The sequence below is a fragment of the Penicillium digitatum genome, chromosome 1, assembly GCF_016767815.1.
Source record: "Penicillium digitatum chromosome 1, complete sequence".
Classification (NCBI taxonomy): Eukaryota; Fungi; Ascomycota; class Eurotiomycetes; order Eurotiales; family Aspergillaceae; genus Penicillium; species Penicillium digitatum.
Window position 1 is genome coordinate 3,766,130 of NC_089384.1, and position 26,594 is coordinate 3,792,723.

General features: G+C 49.3%; 9 protein-coding genes across 9 annotated transcripts; 3 read left to right on the top strand and 6 right to left on the bottom strand.

Moving 5' to 3' along the window:
• Window positions 1–332: 332 nt before the first annotated feature.
• On the bottom strand, window positions 333–5,606 carry Pdw03_3620 (Armadillo-like helical; the record flags this gene model as incomplete). The annotated part of the gene is made up of 9 exons (XM_066100543.1): window positions 333–1,154; window positions 1,220–1,851; window positions 1,901–2,041; window positions 2,092–3,146; window positions 3,198–3,431; window positions 3,482–4,460; window positions 4,512–4,684; window positions 4,751–5,440; window positions 5,503–5,606. The coding sequence occupies 9 exons, from the start codon at window positions 5,604–5,606 to the stop codon at window positions 333–335; spliced, it is 4,830 nt and encodes a 1,609-aa protein (XP_065955943.1).
• A 379-nt stretch (window positions 5,607–5,985) lies between these two features.
• Window positions 5,986–6,655, top strand: Pdw03_3621 (Mitochondrial import inner membrane translocase subunit TIM23, putative; the record flags this gene model as incomplete). Its single annotated transcript, XM_014676505.1, has 2 exons — window positions 5,986–6,576; window positions 6,632–6,655. The coding sequence occupies 2 exons, from the start codon at window positions 5,986–5,988 to the stop codon at window positions 6,653–6,655; spliced, it is 615 nt and encodes a 204-aa protein (XP_014531991.1).
• Window positions 6,656–8,538: 1,883 nt separating this feature from the next.
• On the top strand, window positions 8,539–10,134 carry Pdw03_3622 (Fungal transcriptional regulatory protein, N-terminal; the record flags this gene model as incomplete). The annotated part of the gene is made up of 1 exon (XM_014676504.1): window positions 8,539–10,134. The coding sequence occupies one exon, from the start codon at window positions 8,539–8,541 to the stop codon at window positions 10,132–10,134; it is 1,596 nt and encodes a 531-aa protein (XP_014531990.1).
• Window positions 10,135–10,462: 328 nt separating this feature from the next.
• On the bottom strand, window positions 10,463–11,390 carry Pdw03_3623 (Putative cyclase; the record flags this gene model as incomplete). The annotated part of the gene is made up of 4 exons (XM_066100544.1): window positions 10,463–11,028; window positions 11,089–11,193; window positions 11,247–11,289; window positions 11,340–11,390. The coding sequence occupies 4 exons, from the start codon at window positions 11,388–11,390 to the stop codon at window positions 10,463–10,465; spliced, it is 765 nt and encodes a 254-aa protein (XP_065955944.1).
• A 2,535-nt stretch (window positions 11,391–13,925) lies between these two features.
• Window positions 13,926–15,874, top strand: Pdw03_3624 (Calcium/calmodulin-dependent/calcium-dependent protein kinase; the record flags this gene model as incomplete). The annotated part of the gene is made up of 3 exons (XM_066100545.1): window positions 13,926–13,970; window positions 14,046–15,276; window positions 15,327–15,874. The coding sequence occupies 3 exons, from the start codon at window positions 13,926–13,928 to the stop codon at window positions 15,872–15,874; spliced, it is 1,824 nt and encodes a 607-aa protein (XP_065955945.1).
• Window positions 15,875–17,593: 1,719 nt separating this feature from the next.
• Pdw03_3625 (6-hydroxy-D-nicotine oxidase) lies at window positions 17,594–19,232 on the bottom strand (the record flags this gene model as incomplete). The annotated part of the gene is made up of 3 exons (XM_014676501.1): window positions 17,594–18,816; window positions 18,882–18,976; window positions 19,030–19,232. 3 exons carry the CDS (start codon window positions 19,230–19,232, stop codon window positions 17,594–17,596), a joined length of 1,521 nt encoding a protein of 506 aa, XP_014531987.1.
• A 673-nt stretch (window positions 19,233–19,905) lies between these two features.
• Window positions 19,906–21,013, bottom strand: Pdw03_3626 (MFS transporter, putative; the record flags this gene model as incomplete). Its single annotated transcript, XM_066100546.1, has 3 exons — window positions 19,906–20,623; window positions 20,685–20,922; window positions 20,983–21,013. 3 exons carry the CDS (start codon window positions 21,011–21,013, stop codon window positions 19,906–19,908), a joined length of 987 nt encoding a protein of 328 aa, XP_065955946.1.
• A 404-nt stretch (window positions 21,014–21,417) lies between these two features.
• Window positions 21,418–23,241, bottom strand: Pdw03_3627 (MFS transporter, putative; the record flags this gene model as incomplete). The annotated part of the gene is made up of 3 exons (XM_014676500.2): window positions 21,418–22,477; window positions 22,535–22,781; window positions 22,833–23,241. 3 exons carry the CDS (start codon window positions 23,239–23,241, stop codon window positions 21,418–21,420), a joined length of 1,716 nt encoding a protein of 571 aa, XP_014531986.2.
• A 378-nt stretch (window positions 23,242–23,619) lies between these two features.
• Window positions 23,620–26,258, bottom strand: Pdw03_3628 (Retinoic acid induced 16-like protein; the record flags this gene model as incomplete). The annotated part of the gene is made up of 5 exons (XM_014676499.1): window positions 23,620–25,036; window positions 25,087–25,311; window positions 25,364–26,046; window positions 26,097–26,204; window positions 26,250–26,258. The coding sequence occupies 5 exons, from the start codon at window positions 26,256–26,258 to the stop codon at window positions 23,620–23,622; spliced, it is 2,442 nt and encodes an 813-aa protein (XP_014531985.1).
• Between the last annotated feature and the right edge of the window lie 336 nt (window positions 26,259–26,594).

The following is a 26,594-nucleotide window of genomic DNA, read 5'->3' on the forward strand; positions in this document are numbered from 1 at the left end:
AGTGACTCAAATGTGAAGTTTTTAGGGTACGTGTTGCCGAAGCGAGTGCTGGAAGTGAATCTTTGTGCGTAGTGCACGTCAATGAATGATGGAATAATGTAGAGTGTAGAGTAAAGAAGAGATTGAAGAGATTGAGAAGGATGAAGAGGGTGAATATTGATATAAGGCCTTAAATAGGACATCGAGGTATCAGGTGAGGAAAGAGGTGACTGGGCAAGTGAAATGAGAAAATGGGGAAAGAGCAGACTCGCAAAGATGGCAAGTGAGATATTCAATAAGAATGCATTCTATTTAGTCCAGTCATCTTTTTTACTTCCAATTCACATTACAGTTCACATTTCCAATGCATCCTGGATTCTCGACAACCAATCCCCATGGATGGAGGAGGATTTGCCTGCGCCTGAGAACGATTCGAGCAATACCCGGAAAGCATTTGGCTGCACCCGCAGGCGTTCTGGTGCCTGGAAGGCCTGCGAGCATAGAGCAGACGAGATGACAATAACGCGGAGACCTAGGGTGAAGATCTCGGGCTTCGATACCCAACCAAGGAGTCCATCTGGCTCTTTCTCAGCGTCAACTAGAGAACAGAGATATGTTAATCCGTCAAAGGCCCAGGCAGAAGCTTCATCCAACGAGATCCTATTATATGCCGAGGTAGTCAAATGCAACAGAGCTCGCGACCAAACGTCAACCTCACGTACATCATCGATAAAAAGGTTCTGTTTCTCCTCCATGAAAAGGACAGTACTCTCTTGGCGGTGGTCTGTGATTTGGTCTGACACAGCAACTAAATGGCTGCGTTCGTCAGATCCACTGATCCTTGGCTCTTGGCCAGTCAGATATCGAAGAACCCGTTGCCCGAGGTGTGCAGAATTTGAATAATTATCGATAACGAAGTCGGCAAGCAAGGCGCTTGCGTTGAGAGGTGCCAGGGTCACGTCGGCGTCAGGTGAAACGGACGAGTGTGACAAGACCCAAGAGGCAGCTGATGCAGCCACATCACGAATTTCGTCATCGTCGTCATTGAGCATGTCATACAAGACTAAATAAACATCTAGCAACACCGCATCCACGCGTGGCTGGGAGCCAGGGGATCTAAGAGCCCGCGAAAAGCTGCCAACAGATACGGCTGCAGCAAAACGGGTAGTGAATTCCTAAGAAGTTAAAAAGGATTAGATCGGTGACTCAGTTATAGGACAAATGACACGATGGAACTCACAGTCTCTTCGCTCAAGGCAGATCGAAGCTTAATAGTCCAGCCGTTGATATCGCCTTCTAATGAGGACAAAGCTGACTGGCCATCAGATCGTCGGATGGCCAGTAGACAGCCCCGAAGTCGGAGCTCAGCGTCTGTTGCCTCTCGATTCCAGGTTGTGATATCTGTTTCGGGGCGGAAGCTATTTGCGATGGCATCCCATGGAAGACCGACACTAGACACAGAATCGAACTTTGATAGTATTAAGTTCTCCAGAATAGACGCCAAGTTGGACGCGGCCATGGTTTTCACATCCGGTCGACTGTCACCCAAGATCGCAGATGAATACAAGTTGGCTAGTGTCTGTCTATACCTCTCGTCTTCGCCAAATGAATCGTGGAGCTGCTCCAAAATCCAACGAGCGACGTCTGCATCGAATTGTGATACTCCGTTGAAGAATGATGGGAGCTGTTCCCACTGCTGGGAAGTAAGCATTTTCAATATTGTGCACCAGGCAAGCGCTCTTCTAAGGAGGGCAGATGCTCGGCAAGTGCTTGAGAGATTCCATCCCGCCTGAGAAGCGTCAAAGACATATCTCAAGATCCTATCAAGGTCGTAAACCTCGAACATCTCATTGATGAAAGAAATAACTTGGTCTGTGTATAAGTTAGCTCATATAGTTTCATTGACTAGAGGGAAATTTACTTTCGCTCTGTGCTTGGATCGCCCGCTCCATCGTGCCATTGAGAATTTCAACAAGTTCGCTTGCCACAGTCGGCGATTTTCCAACACGGAACAAGAATTCTGATACAGCGCGCAATGTCGTGAAAAATGCATCAAGGTTCGCTGCCAAATCGTTAGCTCAAGTAGTATCAGAGATTTTTTGGTGCACTCACATGTCCAGAAATCATCAGTGGTGAAGGCATATCGACGAAGGGCATATCGCACACACAAAGCAACACCATGAACATAATTCTCGGTGATTTTTGAGGGAAGCCTAACAAGGGTGCGCAAGTCTTCCGGGATACGTTGTCGAGTGAGCAACGAAGCATATACACGGGCTGCATGCTCTCTAACGCCCCAAACCGGGCTGCTCAGGTGCTCAAGAACCAATCCGCGTAGCATCTCATCAGTAGGATCATCCAAGCTGGGGACTTTGTCACCAACAAGCTCCAGCGCGGGGAACACCCGCTCGGTAACAATTTCGGTGCCCTCCGCAGCTTCACTTTGAGCAGTTGTGAGAAGGCCAGAGAGCAGTTCAAGCAGACCAGGATACTTAGGGAATGTTATCCTAGATCCTGGCTCTGAGCCCGAATTTCCCCCAAAGCCGGGTCCAGCACCGGGAATGACGCGGCACATTTTTGTGAGTAGAGCACGGAACAGCATCAGTCCTGAATTGCGAAGGGCCCAGATTGGTGACCCTAGGCGTTCGGCAGACAAAGTCAGTGCCTTCATGATGAATGGTTCGGTGTATGAACCAAGCTTTGCGTTGGTGAAGATGTCTTTCAGGCAATTCATTGCATGAACCTGAGGCAGCTCCAAGTACTGTCTCTCTTTGTCGTACTCCACGGAAAGAGATGAGATCTCGTGAAGCTCATTAATGGCCTCATTGAAGAATGGAGTTCCGGGATCAGAACCAACAATTCCTGTCACCAACGCAGGCAAGCCAGCAGAACGACGGGTGAGTTGAGATGCCGATCCAAAGATAGTCGATTTAGCTTCCTGGTACCAGCTTCTAGGAAGTTCTCGGATTGACGGATCCTTCGAAGAGCTGCATCGTTGACAGCATGTCGCGAATGTCTGTGAGACGTTGGAGAATGCACCTCTATGGCGCAGCTCAGCTAGCTGTGTGAAGCTTACGCCTCCGATGTTTGCAAAATCAGTCAGATTGAGTCCGTCGCTACCGCTTGGCCCGTAACTAGTGTTCACCAGAGTGGCATGGAGCAAAAGGCTATTCCAGTTAGCAAAAAAATGAATCATTAACAGAAGAAATTGAACATGCCTTGCTTCGCGAAGAGATCTCCAGGAGTAAGAAAGGGCGTCCTTGGGTCCCACGTTCAGATCCTCGGTGGGCTCATCCGAGTGACCTTCAGGTGAATCGATACACAGCAAAGGCTTCGCCTCAATCCAGATCTTGTTGCAAATTGCAACGATGCGGTCGTGGACAGACCGCCAAGCAGCAGATCCTGGCCCGTCAGATACCAAGGAGTGGAAGCTCGGCATTAGGACAATATATCTATGATTGCAATCAGCAAGTTGTCTCATGTACAGACCACGACAAGATACCTGAGACCGGAGGTATATCCATGAAGTGGCGCCTCGCGCATAGTGGAGTTGAAAAGACTTTTTGAATCTAGGAGACGTTCCTCTAGCTTTTTCAAAATTGTGTCGACAACAGATGCTTTAGTTGTCCACCAGTCAGAAGCCGGCTGACCGGAGTTGGCTGGTAGAGCTGCACAGAAGATGATGTGGTATAGACGTGCAACAGTATCAGCGTGATCAGCTCTGCTAGTATTACTTGCCAGGCTTTCCGCTCGGGTAATTGCATCTGTCAACCGCATGCCTGCAGCCAACTGTTGGTCTGTCTTGTTGTGCAAGCCGTTGAGCAGGATTTCTCGAGGGCACAGACTCAAGATCGAAAGCGATGTTTGTCGAACCTCCTCGAATGGATCAAGCAGGAGATCAGTCAACAACCGGAGTAGATGGGCATCAAAGACTTTGACGTTGACTTTCCAAAGATTTTCCATATCTGCTTTATGAGGCTTGACCTCTATCCGTGGATCAAGGCCGGAATCTAGCAGGAGCTTCAGAGCTTTGAGAGCCGTAATATGGCGCGGATATGAGGCCGCCAGACGTAGATCATTACCCAACAACTTGAGGTATGCCTTTAGGAACTCTCTAGTTTCAGCTTCATTTCTGACCTGGCTTTGAGCTAGCTTGGTGGCTGCTTTCTCTGTCTTCAAGGCAATATCTCCATCTTTGACAATACCACCCTTTAGACGAACAAAGAGTTTTCGAGTCAGACTCAGAATTTCTCCTCGAGTGTGTGCGTCGGATTCGGCATGCATCGAGGGTAGTCCTCGAAGGATAGCTTTCGTTGCCTGGACCGTAAATGGCTTTACTGTAGAAAAGGCCGTGATCAACAGCGAGAGAGCTGCTATGCGGATATTGGCCTCACGGTGCAGGAGGAATTTGCCGATCACGTCGCTCTTAATGACCAGAGCCTCATTTTCGTCGAGTTTCATTTTGCCAACATTGAAAATATCTGCGCAGATTAGCAAATTCCCATTAGGTCCAGGTTACTAACGCTACTCACAATCTTCATGAACCAAGTTGACTTTCTTGCCGATCTGCAGAGCAGCGAAAAGAACCATGTGCTCTTCCTCAGGCGCATCGGTCATGTCACCTTTAAGAAGGCTCTTGACTGGGAGAGTGTCGAGAAAGTTTTTAAACCCATTGGGGTCAATGGTAAACAGAGGCTGTAGGAGCCTATTGGAGAGGTCTTCCAATGTTTCTATGTTTTGTAAGACCATGCGTCTCACTGGCATTACCCACATCGCTGACAGCTTTCCCGGTGAGTGTTCAGGCTTCATCTTTTGGATTAAAATTGCTAGTACATTTCCAGCTGGCACAGCCATGGTTCTGTTGTTGGTTTGGATCAAAAGCCCCAGAACAAAGATCCTTGCTGCTGTTTCATCAGACAGGCTGCCGGATGCAGTGTCAAAGGCAGGGCCTGATTCGCCCGGAGAAAGAGTTTCATGATCGCTGGCGAACAGAGTTGGCCATTTATCTGTATTCTTCAGAAGCCACTGGCGAATCAATGGGATAAACTCGCTGGGTAAGAGGGCATCCTTTCTGATGAATGTTTCCAGAAATACCAGGCACCCCCTCAGTCGTGATTGCGGCTCTCCAAGAACAATACTAGGAATTAGGGCATCAATGATTGAAGTTTGAAGAGCAAATCTGGTCGCTCCTTGATGACATTTGGCTAAAATGGCAGTGATTGAGGCGAGGAGTTGCTTAACGGGCCTTGGCTTAGCGTCTTCATATCGAGTCAAGCAAATATCAAATATTGACAGCCACGCTTCTTGTGAGAAAATCAACTGTCGAGTCGCATCACATTGTGACTTTGAGGCAGCATCAATAAAAGCAGAGGCAGCATTGCATGCCTCTGCAGAATGAGGCGGCGAGATAGATGCTGTTGATAGTGTTTGAACCAACGACTGCCATACCTGGTCCACCTTCCTTTTGTGTAATAACATTAGAATTAATTGGTTCTTAAGAGTTCGAGGATATACCTCACTTACTCAGTGTCTTGGCATGTCAGTGTGAATTTCACTAATGGGCCTTTTGCGATATCTCGGAGAGTTTTCTCTGAGAACAATTGCACTTTCTGAGAAAGATCTTCCATTTCGGTTGATACAACACGTTGCACCCGACGTGAATTAACAGCCAGCGCCCTATAATAAATACCTCAGGATCTTGGATAACGGTTCGCGCGAGAGGTCTCCCCAATGATTAATTTTCATGCTCCCCGCGATGCCTCAGGCCGCCAAGTGATGAAAAGTGGAATTCCATATCGGGTAAAGCGCATACCTCTCGGTCAAACTATTATCCGTGGGATCGCCAGAAGTCACGGGACCGAAGTTTTTGCTGTTCCGATGCCAGTGGAGCTGCGAACACAGGGTCATCAGTTCTTTTCCAGTCATCTGCCCCTACCCTTCAAGGTTGCCCTTAGGTTTCTTGTAGTTTTACCTTCCATCCTCTATCTTTCCATATCTCTTTTCACAATGTCCATCTGGGACTCCCTCAGCGGCCGCAAGCAAACTGTGCCCGATGCCTTCGACCCTTCAACCGCGCAAGATGCCACATCCTTCCTCTCTGAGGTCGCTATCCCCGATCCCTCTCGCCTCCACCCCCTGGCTGGTCTGAACCAGGATACCCTCGACTACCTCTCCCTTGACGACTCCGCCCTTGACCAACTCCCCGGCTCCCGATCGGTGTTGCCATCCCGTGGATGGTCAGACGACCTTTGTTATGGTGCCGGCACTACCTACCTTGTTGCACTCACTACTGGAGGCGCATGGGGGCTTGTAGAAGGATTGAAAAAGACACCAGCTACGGCAGCACCGAAAATTCGTCTTAACAGTGTGCTCAACTCGGTTACCCGTCGCGGTCCATTCCTCGGAAACTCGGCCGGTGTTGTGGCTATGGTTTACAACGGGTTCAACTCGGGCCTCGGATATGTGCGCGGCAAGCATGACGCGTCTAACAGCATCGTCGCCGGCGCTTTGAGCGGCATGGTCTTCAAGAGCACACGCGGACTTAAGCCTATGATGATCTCTGGCGGCATTGTGGCTTCCATTGCTGGTGCCTGGGCTGTATGTATACTGGTATGATGTGCTGTGAGGCTTTTTATTGACTTCAACTCTACAGGTGACACGAAAGGCCTTCTTCTAGATTGCTAGCATGGCCAGTTTTATTCTACTCCGCTTCTCGGTTATCCGAAACTCCATACCCTCTACGCTACCCTTGAACGACATTTGCGGTTGACGATTAGCCGCCTTACTTTGTCTTTTCCCTTGCGATGTATTACAACTATTTTTTTATTCCCCCCTGCGGGTCTCTTCACTCCGGCGCTTCAAACTTCATGTTTCGCATTTATGCGTGGGTTGGGAATGGGATGTGCAACTGGGTTTGTACTTTGTATTTCTTCTGTGTACATAGAAAAGTCTCTTGCATATCCGCGATTCATTGGCCATGGCACTTGCAAGTGTCTGTCAGTAACGTATCTTAATGCTGCGAGTGACTTCCAATAGACAATTTCTCATACTTCCTAGCCCAGTCTAAAAAGTGAAGTTCACATCCGTGCTGACAATTGAGCTGCGAAATGAAACAGTCTCCGTTGAGCTTCGAGAAAGTGGGCCTGATGGTTCGCACGCTAACGGCACTTGGACAGATAAGCGTAATATCCGAGCGTGTGGCCTTCCTGTATGTCTATCCCTCCGTCTCTATTCTAGCACCCGGGTCCTAGTCTGTGACTAACCCCAAAGGAATAGACTTGTTACATATTCCGCCGTCAGAACACAAATGCCACTATCCCAGGTAGCACGCATGGGCTACAAAATACAAAAGGGAACACATCAGAAACCTTGGATTCTTACTATGGATTTGATCTCTTCACCAAGGCAGTGGAACTTGGTAGTTGTTCAGACAATGGATAGCTATCTCAACTTAGGTAGCCCCAGGAAGAACGATCGGTATCCGCAGAGGCGAGGAGTGTCTGTGGTTGCGTGAGCCCTGCCCTGTTAACTCCCTCAAAATGCTTCGTGCCACCTACCTTGAGACCCCCCAGGTACCACTTTCGACATGCGCTGCCCATTTTAACAATACTTGGTGAATCATTCGACAGAAATCCATCAAATAAGTATACCTGACATCATCTAACAGGCACCATTTCCCGTCCGGGAACTTTGCCCAATTGAAGCTTGAATCCAGATCAAGAGGAGAAATTGGTATCTAGATTCTCTTTGTTGCTGCTGTACCTTTGGAATCATATCGAATTGTTGCAGAGCTCTTCAAAATGCCGAGTTGAGAAATTTGCCGCGCTTTGTGCTTCGATCCAAGAGGCGATATGTCGGAAACTCATGCGGCGAATCGGAAGAACTAACAAGAAAGATCAAAATGAAGATGTTTCCTTTTTGGAGGCTTTTTTGTTAGGAGCCACTACAACACTTCCTTCTAACCGAAGCAAAATCCTGTGGATCAATTTCTTCGAGTAGTTCATATTAGCAAATTTGTATCAAATTCTCCCGAGGAACATGTGTCTATCTAGCAGTTGCCTTGTAAATATATTGTCAGTGCTTTGCTTTGATGCAAACCATGCTCTCTAGAATTAGGCCCAGTTGTAGATACATTGACATGAAAAAAGCAGGCTGTCTTTGATACAACTTCAAACTCTTTGCCGGCCAACTTCAGCGCTCATGGGGCGGCTGTGGGCCGGGGATTGCCGACATGCGGGCAACGGGAACCAATTTTAGTCACCCGTACCAGAGCTTTCATCCGTCTACAGACCCTTGGCAATGCTGGATATACCGTCAAACAAGGACAAATTCCCAAAAAGACGTACAAAGACCTTCACTGGGTGTTGGACTTGTCGAGAGCGTCGAGTTAAGTGCGACGAAGAACACCCTCGCTGTCGAAGGTGCCAGCGGAGTGGTTGGACGTGCAAAGGGTATAGTTTGCGCCTAGCATGGTCTCATATCCCCGGGGTTCGCTCTCATCGTCGTCGATTTCGACCCCTAGCACCATGTGTCGACCATGAGCTGTCATCTGCCGCTGTGATGGCACTGCTGGTTGAGTTGGATGAATATTCAGGGGACAGTGCCCAACAACGAGGACCATTTTCGGTGTTCTCTGTTTTGTCGAGCCCGGAGACCCAAGATGCATGCCGTGTTGTCCTACCTAATTTGGAAAAAACACTGTCAACTCAATATTCCGAAGATGCACAGCATACCTCGTCGCACTCAATTAGCTCACCAGTTGGCGACAGAGATGCCGAGGTAACTCCACCGAAGTCAACATCAGACGGGTTACCATCTATTGCCGCACCATCCACGTTTGAATCCCACGAGGAATCATGTACGGCTTTACCAAAGCCTAATCCTCGGGTTTCTGACATCTCCATAAACACATCCACTCGTGTCGTCAATCACAAAAAGCCCGACAACAGGCTATCAGAACTGAGGGACTACGGCAGACCTGTGCCCAACATCCACAGCAATGAGACTGATATCTCCCTCTGGAACTCCATGGGCCCATTGGTTCCCTTAGGACCAGAGACCGAACTGATCCACCACTGGGTTAGTTTTCTCAGCAGAAACATGCTCCTAATCGACACTCCGGACAATCCCTGCCGGGCTGTTTTCCTGCCTCTTGCTCTGAAAGGCCTCGATGCCCCCCCAACAGAGTCGAACATTCATCTTTCAATCTTCCATGCCATTTGTGCCTCTTCTGCCTTTAGCCTTTCTCATCTTCGCCATGATTCGCGGTACCACTCCATCGCCCTCTACCATGACCATCTGGCTCTGCGTCATTTACGAGGAAGCCTGCAGCGGGTCCGCTGCCTAGATGAGCCCACATTAACTGCCGTTATCACTTGCATTACGACTGAGGCAATGTCTGGTCGGCCCAGCCGATGGAGAGCACACGTTTCTGGATGTCTTGGTCTCTTACAGAATGAAGTTCATGGGGACTGGATCCGAAGTCCTACTGCTGCTCGGCTGCTTCAAATTTACCTGTCTCTTTCGTCACTATGCAGTCTTCCTATACCCGAACGGCTCATGTCACTTTTAAACGGCCCCTCCGATTTCCAGCACTACCTAGAGCAATCGCATGGAGTCACAACACCACTGGTTCAATCCCTCGCTCAGATTACCACACTTGTTGAGTCCCGGGCACAACTATCTGTGGAGGATCTAGACCAGCTGGAACTTCAACTCTATTTGAAATTTCCATCCCTGTCTAACCCGGATGCCCCGGGTTCGATTATCGTCCAACACGCTCTAAACTCATTCTACTACGCCACAATTGTTTATTTCCGCCGCAGCTTTCGCAGGGCACCACTGTGCGATGTACAGGATCTGATTGAGAAAGCAATACACGAGCTTGAATCTGCCGATGCGCTCACACGTGACAAAGGCGGCTGTCCCTACAACTGGGCAAGTTTTGTGATTGCGGCTGACTGCGAGCGACGTGATCTGCAGGATCGTATGTTGGCATTCTTTGAGCGGAAAACTCGGCAGGGCATACAGAGTATCAATGCCTTATGTGGGATCATTCGAACTCTGTGGAACCGGCGGACAGCGGCTGGACCGCACGTAGATGTACAATGGCAGGACATTGCAAGGGAAGCAGATTTTGACTTCATCCTTGTTTGAAATAAGAAATATACAAAAATCAACATGCCATGGTCTATCTCACTGGGGCAACAAGTTTTACATCGGGGGTAGACTATCATGCCCCCATCGAACAACCTCGGAATGTGACACCCGTCTATAAATACTCCGGGGGCCCACCGAACAAGCCATGTGGAACCCAAAGTGGATACTCGAATCTTTTCCCCACACAGATGAAGGCCTTCCTGCTCTGCAATTTGGAACTTCCATTGCTTCAAATCTCTATAAAGAAAAACCACCAGAAATTTAGTTTACAACAAACCAGATCAAGACTCGTCAAAGCCGTTATGCGTCATAAGACATGTTTTCTTCACAGAATGGCCAGTGCATTGGGAGGACTCGCGACAGCACCAGGAACATTCAGCGGAGACGAAGTAAGCAGGAAAGAATACTGGCTACTAGTCCTACACGTATGAGCCAGTACTTTCAAATCCCAAAGCTCCCCAAGTGGAATACCCAGCAAACTCAGACACCACTGATGCAACACTAGCTCATGGGTAGACTGTTCAACACCGTCAATGAGAGGCGGCATAGCTTCAACAGCAGTGTTATCACTAGCAACAGCGGCAAAATGCCGATCCCAGAGCCAGCGCGCCATTTCTTTACTTCCCTCCAGTCCACACATCTTGCCGCTGCTCATTGCAACGCCCTGCTCTGCGCCAGTCATTTGAGCCAGCGTCTCTGTTACGCCAAATCGGATGAGTAGGATATCTCCTGCTAGGAAGGTTAGTCCCTGCCAGGCAGCTACTGCTTCTAGCTCGCTGATCCCGATTCGGAAGCCAGAGAATTGGTCGTAGCTTATCCCGTGGTTCTGCGCGTAACTCTTGAAGTCGATTAGTACGCCTCGGCCTGTCACACAACCGCGTTGGTGCCAGTCTGGTTTTCTCCATTAGCCTTTTCCAGTGTTGGATTCGAGTTCTATTGGAATTTTCTTACGGTCTAGTGTCGGGAGATGCTGGACAGTTTCGGGGGTTTGAAACGCTTCGATTGTTGGGTTCACTCCGTTGTAGACGAGGCCGGTTGGGAGATGCATGAAATGAGCTGAGGTAGGAGTGAACTCTTTTATCCTTAAAAAATCGCGTTCGTGGACATACCCAAACTATCCCATTGACTACTAGCTTGGGTGTTGAATTCGAGCTGGAATTGATTAGCTTCTGTTAGGAGAGAACGACTAGGCAGCGAAATACCTCGTCATCAAACCCATAGTGGCTGCCAGATACCGAGTCTTCCAGCTTCATGACATTGTGACAGAGGCTTTTTCGAAAGAACCCTGGAATTTTGATGCTTCCAATGGGCCAACTATTGGTGTTAGGGATTATCGTCTGGGGACAGTGAAGAGCTTTTTACTTCAGAGAGATGGACACGCCTTGGCGAACCTCTGCGACAGCATTCTGGACAACTTCTGGGGTTAGGAGATTCAAGGTGCCTAGAAGATCCTTCCTGTCGTCTTTGTCGAAGATGCCCCATGCACAGCCTTGCGGCATCCCCTTGACTGGAGGAAGATCATCGAAGTTTGGAAGAGACGCCATTGTATACAAGATAATCTGATTCCAGTCGCAGAGGATAGAGGGCCCCAAGTCGGGAATTCGTGTGCAAAACTGGATGGTCAACCTCCCAACCCAGATGGCTTTTGAAGGAAAGATGTAAAACGATATCTCGGCTGTTTTGAAACTAGCTGTCGAATCCGCGTAAATTCGGGTCTTATCTTTAATTTCTTGACTTTCGGCGTTCGGCGTCAGCGTCCCACATGAGAGATTGAATGCAACAACTGCCTCGATAGTCCTACCTATATCTTCATCTCCTCGTTCTGGATACGGATTCGAGGTTACAAATGAGGCTGCTCCTCTTGAGCCACAGGTAGCGTAGGTCCCAACGCTAGCCTTACATGATGTTGCAATAAGGCACGCCGGGGTGGTAGCAACTAGGATTAAGAATTTTAACTAGCTTGAGGGGGTGGATCGTCATATTCGCTAGCTTATTCTCTAGATGAACACACCCTGTGGGCGGACGACTTGGAACCAGATTGTGCGATATTAGGCTCAGAATCAACGTCTGGATGAGTTCTGCGACGTGAATGACTGATATATGGAATAGAATTCTAATTACATTCATCCACTAGCCTGGAATGCAGACATCTGCAGACATCCGACTTCGAGACGCATTGTATGCGCAAATGAGCAACCAGCTCGCAGATACGGAGTACTCACCTGGCAAATGAGAAGCGTGGCCCAAAAGCCAACACTCCCACTTAATAACGCCTGTTGTTAATAGTTTAAACGTCATCATATTTGGTCTGAAGTGTACGATTCACCAGATAGAGCCCCGCCGCGGTCGGGTCCAGGGTGCAGACTCCCAGCCACTTTGTTCAGGCAGCAAGTTGGCACGGTGCTGGGGTGCATGACACGGCGCCGATCGACGATTTTTGTGCCTGAAATTTTCGTCTCTTAAGTTGTGATTTGTTTTGCAGTTGATCTTGACCTCGATGGTGGAATGGAAATAGGGACCTCCATCCCGAATTGTCTTAAAAATACACCCGCCAACCTTCGAACTTGCCATACACCCCCTCGAATTAATTGAACGTATGCACATAGAGTGCCCCTTGCCATTCGACGGCTTTCCTGCAGTAGCCGTAAAGATGATCCGAGCGACATTGTGCTGATCTATCGGGAGAATGGGTGACACCGGGATAGACCGGGGCTAACTCTCAGGAATGAAGAATTAGCCTATCTGTTCGCAATGCGTCAGAATTGGACACACAGAGTACGGAGTACATTGTGCTCCAGGGCTGTAGGACAAAACTGAGTGTCGTCAAACGGTCAGTCATGCCAAGGCAGAGAATGCTTTGATTTGGGGGGCAGCGGCGATGGCTAAAATTAGTTCTCGCCAGTGGCGCACAGGACCCCTACATGACTGCAGATAAAGGGACTCTGGACCCAACCTATGCAAGGGTCCCAAAGATATTGAAATTTGTGTGAAAGCGAATGAAGTGTCCCGCGGACGATGTAAAGAGCATAGACATGATTCTACATTGTGATCTCCTACACCTGAGCCCTGAGGTCCCCACAGACAAGGCCAGATGATAGGCGTACCACCTTCCCCATTTGGAACTACATTCGAAGCAAACATCTTCGGGGGTCACAGTGTTGACGCAGTATCAAAAGACAAAGGTCATTTGGTGAGTCCAGTCAAGCAATTTAGAATTATTGAGTTAATCTGAAGAGGAAATTAAATAAATTAAATAAAAACCAACACCTTTGATTTCAATTCCGTCATTTCGCTAAATTAAATTGCAGTATAAACTCAAGGTAAACCTGCGGGGAACACATGGGAAGCTAACTATATTAGGATCGTCAGCTGACTAGCGCCTCCGACTGATCCTGGCCAGGTCATTTTTCGTTTTCGAATTTCTTTTTTTTTCCTTTCTGTTCGCTGCATCGCCCAGCCATGGCGCTTCTCCTTTCTAATTGCATTTACTCGGTTCTCCATTTTCTTCTTTTATAGTCTTTCTTGCGTTCGGTTTCGAGCTTCCGCGATACCTAGAGATCCGTGACCCTTAACGGGTCTTCCCACGCTAAGGCCATTTAGGCCTGGAGGCTTAGTTGGGGGGGGGTTCCCAAGTCTTATCTTTGCCCGTTTAAGATTCTGTGACTCCCACCCCGCACTCTGGAGGGTAGAATTCAGCGCTCCCGGCCTTCCGTTTGCAGCCGAGTCATCCTCCCACACATTTTCTTTTACAAATGCTGCACGAGTCCGGTCTATTGACCATGTCAACAATGGTTCAAGATGCAAGCGACAATGAACATACAAAGAAAGAGGAAGTGGGTGGCCCTCTTTCGGCAGACGACCTGACGCCTTCCATACTTAACCCCGAGTCGTCACTGCCATCTCTACAGATTCGCACCGATCTACCCAACATTCGTCCGTCCAGCTCGCGAGACTCCGATCCTTATGCTTCGATCAGTTTGTCCGGAAGTTGTCCACGCCGTACCCCGAGTCTTCTCGCCCTCGTCGCACCGCCTATTTACAGTGCGGGTTCCTTGTCCCCGGCATCCTTCATATCCTCGCCTCAATTGAATGCGATGGGTGACATTACTCCGCTGCCGTCACCCATTGGAATAGGCTCGCCGTGGCGGAGATCTGATCTGCCGTCGTTATCTCGTTCTTCATCGGTGGCCTCGCGCAACGGTTCTGGCATTCGTCTGAGCGATTCAACACAAGTGCTTGGGCCACCCGTCAGGCCCCGTTCGCGGGCCAAACCATACACTGGCATTGACGGCCAAGGGGAAGAGTCATCCGCAAACAATTGGTTTCGTCGCGACTCATCATCGAAACATACTCATTCTCGGAACCGCAGTCTAAGTGACTATGCGCCCCCCGGCCGGGTCTCTGTCCCTCCCCGTCCGATTGCAGTGCCGGGGAATACCGGGCTTGGCATTGGCTCGTCGTCGAGTATAGATTTGAAGTCCAATGGACTTCATCGCGAGCAATATCTCGCTGTTCATCGAGGTATCACGTTGCCGACCGTTCGTCCTCCCAGCCCGCCTCGCAGCAGTGGGAGTGGATATAGCGACAGTGAACCCGTCCTCCGCCACCCTGCTCCTCTCTCTGCGCCCAAGGAGATATATTCTGTTCGGTCGGTCCGCACCGAGCAGGCCCGCATCTACCAAAAAGTCCGGGTATTGGGCCAGGGCACGTTCAGTCAGGTCAGTTTGGCAGCTCGTGTGGAACCTATTCCCGAGATGCCTTTGTCGCTGGATGGTGATGAAGCTAGCACATTCCATGGATTTGTCAACAACCAGAAGTTGGTCGCCGTCAAAATTATCGAACATGGACCCGCCGGAGGCGCGGATGAGGGCCGCCTGGAGGTGTCACTCAAACGCGAAGTCGAAATCTTGAAGTCAGTCAATCATCCGTCTCTTGTCCAATTGAAAGCATTCGGCAGCGATGAAAGGCGTGCTTTGTTGGTTTTGGACTATTGTCCAGGTGGAGACTTGTTCGAGTTTGCCACGTCAGGTGCTCCTCGCATGTCCGCGGGTTTGATTCGACGTATCTTTGCTGAATTAGTTGATGCTGTGCGTTATCTACATGCCCATTACATTGTTCACCGGGACATCAAGTTAGAAAGTGAGTCAGCACGTGCCAAATCACCGTACACCTTCAACTGACATACCTAGATGTTCTGCTTACAATGCCCGCTTATGTTATGGACGACGTGCAAGACTGGCGTACCTACGATCGCGCTGTGGTCACTCTCAGCGATCTCGGCCTGTCGCGACGTATCCCCGAACCACCCGAGAGCCCACTTTTGCAGACCCGATGTGGCAGCGAGGACTACGCAGCCCCCGAGATTCTGATGGGTCAGGCTTACGATGGTCGTGCCACCGACGCTTGGGCACTCGGTGTTCTACTTTATGCCATCATGGAGAATCGGTTACCGTTTGATGTTCTGCCTGGCACCCGAGGAGATCCTGCCAAACTTCGTGCCCGGACTCCTCATCGTATCGCACGTTGTGAATGGGCTTGGTATAGATATGCCGACGACGAGGAGGAATGGGACCCCGAGAAGGGCAAAGGACTTGAAGGGGCCCGTGACTGTGTGGAAGGTCTTCTCAAGCGCAACACGAAGCGCAAAACCCTCGATGAGATTGCTGCTATTGTTTGGGTGCGTGATGCAATCAATGTGCCCGGTGGTCTGACACGAGGCGACAAAGAAGTGCCATAGAGCCGGTCTCCCATGTGCCTTGTTGTCCCGTACATTGTCGTTCATTTTCATTTTCATCCTTTTCACCTGTCCGACATTCATTCTCTTCCTCCTTTTCTTGCTTTCTTGGCCCACTTACCTTTTTCCTTGTTTGGTTATTTTATCCATTCTTTTAATTCACGATACATGGTGACTGAATAGGTCATTATGTGGATTGAATGTCATGTTCTTATGGCTAGACCGGTTTTTATACCCTTTTTTACATACAACTACCTCAAGGAGGTAAGAAACGGAAATACAAGAGATAGTTTCCCTCTGATCCCTGTTGCAGACATCCCAGCTTGCCATGGCCCCGATGTCGTGACTCGTGTCCGAATTAGTCAACGACGATCATCTTGATACTGCACCCAGGCTACACAGGGAGAGCTGGAAAGATAGTCACTTCCTAAATAAAGACTTTTTGACTGGCATGATGCATGGCCTTCTATCTGGGTTACGCTCTTTTTGTTGCTTGGTAGATCTTTTGCCACCAAGCCAGTCACTTTCACACATGTGGCAAATGACTATAGCAATCAGAGGGACTCGCAACAAAATCTGAGCGATGAAACCCCGAAAAAGCCGGACAGAGTAGTGGCTCGCGACTCAGCCGTGATCAAAGGGACTGGTCAGCAGCTTGATGTTTGACATGCCCTTGAGTACATACCGAACACTAGCACTAACAATGCGACTGAAGGCAAGGTCAAAGCAAACTAGAAATCGGTCTTCATTTTAGCGTAGATGGTGACATAGTTCTGAATTGATTAGTCTCTTCTGGTTTTGTGTCATCTCCAATCCTTAAGTTTCTTATGCTCCATACGTAGTTGAGTCTTTAGATATGATTCGACATCTCGAAGTCTCGCAATGTCAAGATATCAAGAAACTAGATCTCTTCAGCTGAAATCGAAGCTTGGGTGGTGGTGTATTATGCCAAAGACCTAATGTACCAAAGGTTTTGTGCTGCCTAACAAACTACCAAGATACCCAATACCCGTTTAACGTTTTTGATACTTGCCGCAGGTCTGTTCATTCGCTGTGTCATTGACCATTCCTTTGGAGACAATGTTCGGTGTATGTCTTTGTTGACCTGGTGTCGTGATAACCACAGAGAACAGCTCCAAGCGACACAACAAAGAAACAAAGAAAGGATTGAAGAGCAATGCCTTGGAAGATCATAGAGTATCTGAATATATAATCACCATCTAGATCCTACACTCTGACAAAGGAAGCCCACCTCAAAAACCGAACCTCAAATACACCATCTAGTGTCTAGATTCCTTCCATTGACTTACGCTACAGAGAAGCACCCTTAAAATGTGCGTGCAGACATATGACATGTGGAAGATGTGCAACTGTATTCATTTCGGACGAATTGAACGGTGTGAAGAGTTCGGCGTTCCATTCTCCCACCGAGAGCGCTGCACAGGACGTGTTTTACGAGCTCTCAATATTGGCATCATTGGAATCCCCGAAAACCGGCTTCATCCAAAGTCAGGAATGTGCCCTGAATGTTCGAAGAAGCTGTATCGAGAGATGTGGACGCTTCGTTGGGAATGGACGTCTCGACAGAGTGAAGAATGGGCGGCGAAGCAAGAAGGTGAGAATGGATAGAAACACCCAGATAAATAGAGATGCAAGATTTTCTCGTCTCGATCAAGTCAACCTTCAATTACCATATTTCTAAATGATCTAACAAAGAGTTGATTATGACTGCTCAGCGTAGTTCTGAGTGTGGAAGATCCGATGATTTGTCACAAAGGCTCCTTTTATGCGGTAGATAGATGGGCTCTGTGGATTCCGAAACACATTATCTGGATCAACTTGCTCTTTGATCTGCTGTAGTCGGGGGAGATTGGTGCCCCAGTATGCCTCGGTGGCATTGGGCAGAAGAGGATCAACGTAACCCGGGTAGGCAGTGTAGGGAAGGGCCATGTCGGTGACAATTTTATTCAGCCCATCGAGGAAATTAATCTGAGTCTGGGAGATGTGTCCCAAGAAATTGATTGTGTAGGACTGTAGCCAGATTAGTACGTCACGATGGGCGTACGATGTAGCGTTGGTTGGGATGTCACTGGTGTAACCCCCCTGGAGATCGAACAATAGAAACCAGCCTAAAGTACCCTTGTCAATGGTACTAATGTATTCGAACATTTTGTCGATAGTCTCTGAGGTCATCAGAGTCTGGGGAGTCCAAGAAGTAGACTTTGCGTAGAAATTGGTTGGGATTCCAGCTGCCAACCTCAAAATAAGGTCCTGGGCCCAGTGGGCAACAAGACCTAACCAATCATCAAAAACCAATGCACTGCCATTTGCACCGGGGAACTTGCTGCCAAGTTTCAACTTATCATACTCCTCCTTGGTGCCGAAGAAGGTACCGCTGATTACTATACTACCCTCAAGCACAGTGAGGGTGGATGCCATCTTTCGAGTCAACTTGGGATCTGACACAAAGGCCTGCCAGCTTTTGAAAAGCTCTGCCTGGTGCTTGGAGTTTCTAACCTCCAAGCTGTATGTATACTGCACCGCAGTACCAGGTTCAGGCTCAGTTCGGACCTTGAACTCGGTAACGATACCGTAGCCCGAGGCCGCACCCTTGATCGCCCAAAAGAGGTCCTGGTTTTCCGTGGCAGAGGCTCTTACAATACTCGAATTGGCAAGAACCACTTCAGCCTCCAGTACATGGTCAAGTGCGGCACCAAATTGACGTGAAGTTGGGCCAAGACCACCAATTGTGAAATGGCCCCCAGAACCGACTTGAGGACAAATTCCGTGAGACATAGCCCGTCCACCAGTGTGGTGCAGCCGCTGTGTCACGTCACTCAACAGATTTCCTGCCCCAATAGTCGCTTGCCAAGTTGTGTTGTCCATGGAGAATTGTCGGAGATGTTTCAAGTCAATCACAACGGCACCGTCCGTTCCTCCAAGACCTGTCATATATCGCATTTTAGTCATCGGACAATGCTACCTCTGAGCCAGGGTGGTTGGGGTGTACCGTAATTGCCATAGCTGTGCCCTCCACTTTTGGCCTGGACTGGATATCCGTTGTCTGCGGCGCATTTGACTATAGCAGCCACCTCTCGAGTAGAGCTATGGCCTATGAGCTAGGGGTAAAATGAATCACTATCTTCATGGACACTCACGTGGGAAAGGCCACTGCTGCTGGAGTAACCGGAATGTTCAGGTTGTAGCGATTCACAATGCGGTCATAGAACAGATCGCCAGCAAAGGCAAAATTTCCGCGGTCTGTCAGAACATTCCCAAAGCATGCCTTCAATGCCTCATTGGGACCAGCAAGGGCCAGCGATATGGTTCTCACTGCCAAAAGGAGTAGTTGTAGAAGCATAGTTGGGCTCGGCAAAGTGTTGGCCAGAGCTACAATGTGAATCAGATCAGGAAAAGAGGAGAAGAAGAAGCTGAGAAAGAGAGAGAGAGAGAGAGAAAGAGAGAGAGAGAGAGAGGAATGAGGGGACCACGTCATGTAGTTCAAACAGCGTGCTTCAAAGAAGAACATATCAGATATGGCTGAATGATCCAGTCCAAACTGCAAGCACTCTCGTTTGCCCATGTCATGAAACTGGGTGATTTTAGGATGTTTCGATCCTTGACTCACAAATTGGAAGGAGACGGTATACCATCTTCTTATTTACATGACTTGGTCTAATTTAAAAATAACGACTCTCAAACGGGTTTGGTGAGGTCTGTATTGACAACCGCCTCGGCATATCGTGGGCTGTCATTGTGGAAGATGCCCTTCTTCTTGTACTGCAAATCCTCCCTAACCTATACAATGACTTGTTCCTGGATTAGAACCAAGCCTCAGATGAGTCAAATATTAATCCTCGTCAAGGTTCATCCACTGCAATGATTATGTGCGTAGCAAACCAGATTCGACTTGCGCTCTGTACATTCAAGCCATTGTACCAGCAAAATTAGCGGGAATAACTTGGGCCCACACAATTTGTTCAGGGTAAGATCTCTAAAAATGTACTGAAAGAAGTATTATCTCTCTACTAAGATCACCATGTCCGACGGCTCTGACTCCATGCTCGGGAAAATTCTTGCTTCTCTTTAACCCCCAAGCCAACCCGCTTGACCCGACCCAGACGGGCAAGCGACTCTCCCACATTGTCCAGCAGCGCTTTCTCACTAGGCGAGACCTGTTCTTCCTGCCGATTTTGGTCCAGTGTGTCCAGGTAATTCGTGTTATAGGTCGACTTGCGAGTTGTATCACTGGCGATTTGGCTATTGGTAACGCACTCCGCGATGCGCACTCTGATGCAGTGGGTCGGCTTGCTAAGAAGCGTCCATAGCAAACTCAGATAACTCCCGGGAAGCGGTGTTACTATATCCATCGGCGTATAGCGCAGACTGACGGGGAAAATCTTGGTCGTGGGAGGTACGCCGAGAAGGGAGTTGCTCAGGGTCAAGATTCCACGACCGTTGGTGGTGGCACACTCTGGGAACAACACAACCGGCCTGTTGGGGTACTGCTCGACCAAGGTCGACACATCCACCATCCGGGCACCAGGGGCCGGCTGCGTGGCGGGGAAAGCGAAGGCACGCAAGATGGCCTGAAGCAGAGAGATGCGCTCAACCTGGCGAGTGTTCGGGTAGGACGCTGTGAAGATCGGGTCGAAGATAGCTGCCAGGTACAGGGCATCAATGGGTGATGTGAAGGAAGAGGCGATGACCGAACCGGGCTGTGGCAGACGCGCTTGCTGTTGCTTCAGAGATCTGTGTGGGAGTTGTTAGTTGTAGGCGGAACAGGCTATTGTTCTACTGGTGCAGCACAAACCCTTTGCGCACTCCGTCCACTTGGAGATCAATCCACCAGATGCTGGGAACTCCAAGGATACACCATAGAGCAGCCTTTTTGCCCAACGATCCAATAGGAAGCCATTGTAAGATCAAAAAATAGCTAAGAGTGACGAAGACGAAGAGCGGGAGGCGGAAACAGAAGAGGAAGATACGAAGGGGCGCTTGGAGGCCGAGCGCTTCAACAGGGATTGGGAGGAATGGTGCAATGCCCGAGCCTAAGAGAGATTTTAGCACATCTGCATTTGGAGGGGCTTAATATCACAGCAGAAACTCACCTCGATCCCGGAATTGAGAGTATCTCTCCATCTCGTGTTGTGACAGCTTTAAGCAGAATGAGCTGTATATAGTACGGGCCCAATCTTCAACACACCATGCGGTAAGGAAGTGTGTATCCGAGGAATGTGCTGACAGCACAAGTTGCGACTCGAACCCGGGGCTATTTCTGGCAGTGAAATTGGACTGACCAGCTGGTGATCTTCACATGCGAAAAGAGATGCCACGTGATGCAAGCCTGAGGCACATAGAAATACCATATCCCCGGAGGATACGGGCTAGAGGTGAGCGAGGTACACTGGATATCAAGTTCTGTACTATTTGTTTGACCAATTTCAAGCAGAGCTATATTTATATTATGATCTAAGAGATAATGAAAAGAAAGAAACGCTCCAAATGCGCACGAAATCTGTGGGTAGTGTACAGGGTCTCTAAAATCACGCACTGTCATCCCCATCATCATCATCCACCACAAAGTCAGGTGTTGGAGGTCTTGGAGGCAGGTCAAAACACCAGATGGCTGCCCCGACTAAACAGAAGAGCGTACTGGTCATCATCCACGCGAGACCAATCCAGACGCCGCCGAGACGCAGTCCAATCTGGAAGACGGTCGTGATGGATAAACTCGCAACCACATTTCCCAATGATTGGATAATCTCAATCGCAGTAAATAAGCGAGCGGTCTCGTCACGTTCAACTAAAGTGGTAATGATAGAACGGGCAAGGAAAACGAAGCCAGATCCAGAGGTCTGGATGATCATGCTGGGGATCAGGGTTGCAATAGTTGGGGAGAGACCGATTCCGAGGGTTCCAACCGTAAGACAAAGTATACTGCTCCGCGCAAGCCAAAGGTCTTTTTCTGTCGATGAAAGTCGCGGGCTCAGGAATCTGCTTTTGAGAAAAGGTAGGCCGAAGAGGAACAGCGGGATTGACACGGTCGGCCGAGCAGATACCAGAAAGTTGGACTGCGCCAGTGTCCATGAATAACGTGTCGATATATACTGGGTCAAAAACCAGGAGGAACCTCGGCTCAGGCGGTAGACCAGGAATGCAGTGAGAAGGAGGAGCACTGGTTTTCGGTTGAGGATGAACTGGTAGGGTCTCAGGTAGAAGCGGTAATTTGCGCGGAATTTTGCCAGAATAGATTTATGGGAATATGATTGAATACTCCAAGTCGGCGGTTCGTTCTCATGGTCACCGTTCATGTCAGGCTCTGCGCGATGTGGTTCCGGGTCATTCAGATTGTGCAAAGAACGCTTTTGTTCGGGGTCATCTGTTAAATCCGACAGCTCCACATGAGTTGGTTCAGATTTCCGGGGTGGCAGTGCATGCTTCGTTTCGGGTAACACCAAAATGAGCATCATGCCGGCTATTACAATTGCGAATCCAGCCACCAAGGGTATCCAGGGGTCCAAGGTCATGAGATAAGAACTGAGAGCACTCGAAGCAAAGTCGGCCCCCATCGAAACGATGGCAAATTGAAAGAAGATGCCCGCTCTGTGTCACTCAATTAGCATCCACAAAGCTCATGCCCAAATTAGAGGAGCAGCATACCTTTCGGCCTCGCTGGTTACATCAGCCATCATAGTCCAGATAATCGCAAACGATACGACTGGACCACCCCCAAACACCCATGTCAATGCAGTAAACCAAAGCGCACGTAGAGGAAAGACATCCGAGAACCACAATATAATAATTGTAAGGATGGAATTCAACACAAATCCGGGAAGAGACAAAGCGAGTGTGGATTTGCGGCCACGACGGTCTGCCAGCAGACCATAGGGAATCGCCAAAAGAGCGCCTGCAAAACAATCAGATAATGGTCCAACCCTGCAGATTTAAAATGACCTACTAAGTGATCCATCAAAGAACATATGGTAACCCTTGACAGCCGCCAGTTCAGCCTGCACCTCGCCGATCTTACACATGGCTTCCGGAACTTGTCCGTCAGCACCAATCTTAGTCGGATCCACCCCCAGAAAATACTGGCGACAAGCAATAGACTCCATTATCCGGACCATGGGGCCCTCCAAGAAAGCAAAGCCGATTTCAACCGCGAGGACCATGGCGAACAGGGTCGCCTTGAGGCGAAAACTAATGGCGCTGGCGGAGGGATTGGCCTTCACTGGGAGGCTGCCTATACTTGGTTTACCATGAACATGACGATGAGCTGGGCCGGGGTTGCTCGAATCGGCGGAGTCGAGGAACGGGGCATCCTCGCGGTCCTCGCGGTCGAGAGGCTCATGACGTATAGAGGCCATCTTGGCCAGTCATACCGTCAAGTGAGGGTATATATAAAAGAATGTAGTCTGATCGAAAGGGTATTAATGAGGGGCAGTATCAGATCATTGTCAGAATAGAGTTAGAAAAGAGTGTGAGAAATGCTGTCTTACGTGCCTGGAGGACAAGTTGCCAATCGTCGCAAGCCAATCCGGCACGAGGTCTTGGCGGGTGTTATTCTCTCGTCCAGGGGTTAGTGGGTTGCTAGTGGGTGTCCACTTGTGCTATTCTTATTCATTGCTTTGCATATCAAATTCTTAGCATGTTTTTGATAGATTGTTCAGAGAATACGGACTACTCCTCCACTGTACTGATACCATATATACCCCTACTTGTGCAAAAAAAAAACCACCCCTTTCTTAATTACAGTCATATCCTGCCTCTTCAAATAAGCTTCCCCGAACTTGTACTACTGCCGACAGCTCTAGGATAAATTCATAAAGAATCACCACATTAGTCAGTACATGACCGAGAGTTGCGACTGGGGCATCCTTGGTATCTTCTGAGCCCGAGGCTCCATCTTCGGTAGACGGAGATTGCGGATCCGCGGGAGTAGGCGGAAACGGCGTGGCAAGGCGCTGTCGGAGAGCCTCAGCGGCCACGGCTCGGGCGTTGGAGGATCCGCGCGATTCAGAAGGAACAGAAGACCCATCCCGGTCCCGACTGGAAAATATGGGCGCCGAATTGACCGAGTACGAAGACCGGCCACGGGAAGCTAGGGTAGAGGCATCCGGTGAACCCGGGTTCGACGGGTGCGAGCGATTTGTTGAGGATGTTGGATGCTCCGAGGGCTCTCGTGATCGGACCGGCGTCTGTGGACGATCGTCCTGGTGCAAGAGTTCTCGTCGGGCAGCTACCAGTACATTAAAATCGGGGAGTTCTCGTTGCCATTGTTGAGCCTGGTCCACGAGTTGTTGGAGAGCTAAAATCAATGTCGGAGCAGCTGTTGCGGGCCAATTTGGTGCTTGGTAGGCCCGACGAACGTAGTCAAATCCGTTGTCGCTTTTGTCCGAGGACGGGGCCTCGTAATGGTTGGGATCAACCAACACCCACCCGTCCAAGGAGAAGAGATGTGAGGATGCCAGGCTCATAAACACACCTGTTAATGCTAGATTGACAATGACGCTGTTGGTAAAGAAAGATTCAAGGCACACGAAAAGAGCCTGCACTATGGGATCGTCTTGCTGGAGTTGCAATGGTAACGGTAGCGTCACCTCGTCTTCCTCCATTGAAGAAACGGGCAGACATAGGCGGGATTCAAGCACACATGTCGCATCTGCAACATAGTTGTCATACGACTCATTCAGCGTAGGATCTTCGACGAGGGACGTTCCCATGACCAAAAGTTGCTCTAGCTCGGCATTCAAAGCGCCAACGGGGCGCTGATTTGCAGGCTGTGTAGGAATGGTGTGGATCAGCGCTCGTGCAAACAGATGGTGTCTCTGAAGCACAGTATTTAAAAGGCGTAGCGTAGCTAACACCGTCTGGGAGTTTGATGAATGAAGTCCCAGTAAGGCCAGGTCACGAAGATTGAACAGTGACGGAGATGGTTGAGCCGCTTCAGAGGCCAAAGCAGCTAGCACATCGAGGGACTTCCGTCGGCTTGCAGACATGTCCATTTGCTCCTCGGGTTGAGGGGAAGATGCTAGCAAGAAATGTAGAATTCGATGAACCAATTCACCTTGATCGATTGACTCAAGAATGCGGCACATGTAGGTCAGCACTGCTGCCGTCGAGCCACCAGCTACATCTGATGATTCTAACAAAGAGGGATACCTTTAGAAGTCAGCGGTGAGTCTATTGCAGAGGGACGAGTGCATACTCACAAAAGTTGCTCTAAAAACAGCACCTGGAAATGGTCTAGTAAGGTGTCGTTCACTTCGGCAGATTTGCAATGGTCGATTGTATCCTGCCAAAACAACAGATAGGACATAAAAGCATCCATGGTTTGACCGAGTGTTGGCTGCAAAGCGGTCTCTTCTTTGGCATGATCAGATAAAACAACAATGTGGGGGAGATTATCGTCCTCGGCGGTGGAAGCAAACGACAAACTTTGTTCGATTAGTATACAGTGTCCCACAATAATCAAAGAACAAAACATACTGTCCCAGCTGGCTGTAAAGTGCGCCCAGTCCAGTGGCCATGAGCGTAGCTAGGTCGCTCTCGATCAACCATTTCTCCAAGTTTTTGGACCGAGATGCGGTTTCAATGAGGTAGAGCAACCCCGTTCGAGCAAAGTCGCCAGCACGTCCTTCGTGGTGAACATAGTCCACTAGCAGATAGAACAGAGGAAACTCGTCCTTCCGCGTCGCCCCTGCAAACTCCGTCCCACTCAGGGCTTGGGAGTCGTTGTCCTGGGCGACAGGTGATACCCGAGGCACAAACCACGCAGGCAAGATATCAGGCTGCAGACGAATGTTGTTGGCAATACCAAATAGCAGTTCAACCAGTCGGCCCTCGATCTCATCCGATGTCTTCTCGGCACGGCGGACAAGATCCACCATCGCGCGGGCGAACAATCGGTTGTCTACAACCCCATCCACCTCCGCATCGATCAGCGTGTCGAAGAATACCGTGGCTGATCGGACGACTCCTTCATCGTGGAAGGAGAGGGCGAGCTTCGTCACTGTCACAAAGACCTGGGAAGATGCTGCATAGGCGACACAGGGATGTGGTGCGGGCCCGCGGGCTTCCTCGCTTAGAATCGAGTTGAGTCGTTCAACGTACATTCGCGTGTGCGTAACCGATTGTTCGCCAGATGGATTGTTTGTTGAGCGCCATATTTGCTATTAATTGGTTTAGTTGGTAGCCTTCTGGAAGCGGACATGGTTGGTACCTGGAGGGCATTGCAGGCACGTTTAAAGGCAGTCAGCCGTTCCGTGGGCGAGGTGGCCTTAGAGGATTTTTTGGGCACCGCGCGCGAGCCGCCGATAAGACGAGACCACTAGTTCTATCAGTAAAGATTCATAGAGAAGTGAAGGGCACGTACAAAGTCCATTCTGTGAAAGCAGCATGATCTCACAGAGTGAAGGTGACGAGTGGTCGAGGATGAGTGGAGACGATGTTTATCGCGCGGATCGCCGTTAACAGCTACAGACCATCAACTTCCAAGCTTACATCTATGCTACATACACATTCGTGATTTGTACAGTTACAGTCATGCACATTCAAGTCCCAGTAAAGAAATATGCCAATCCAAGTCCTGTTTATTAGATAAAAAGACTGTGCGCGGATGGGGGCTCAAGTCATTCGAGCCCAAAAAACCCCAATATATTCACAGATAATGCGCTCCAAGATTTGCCTTCCCACTATTTAAACGCCTAAAATAAAAAAC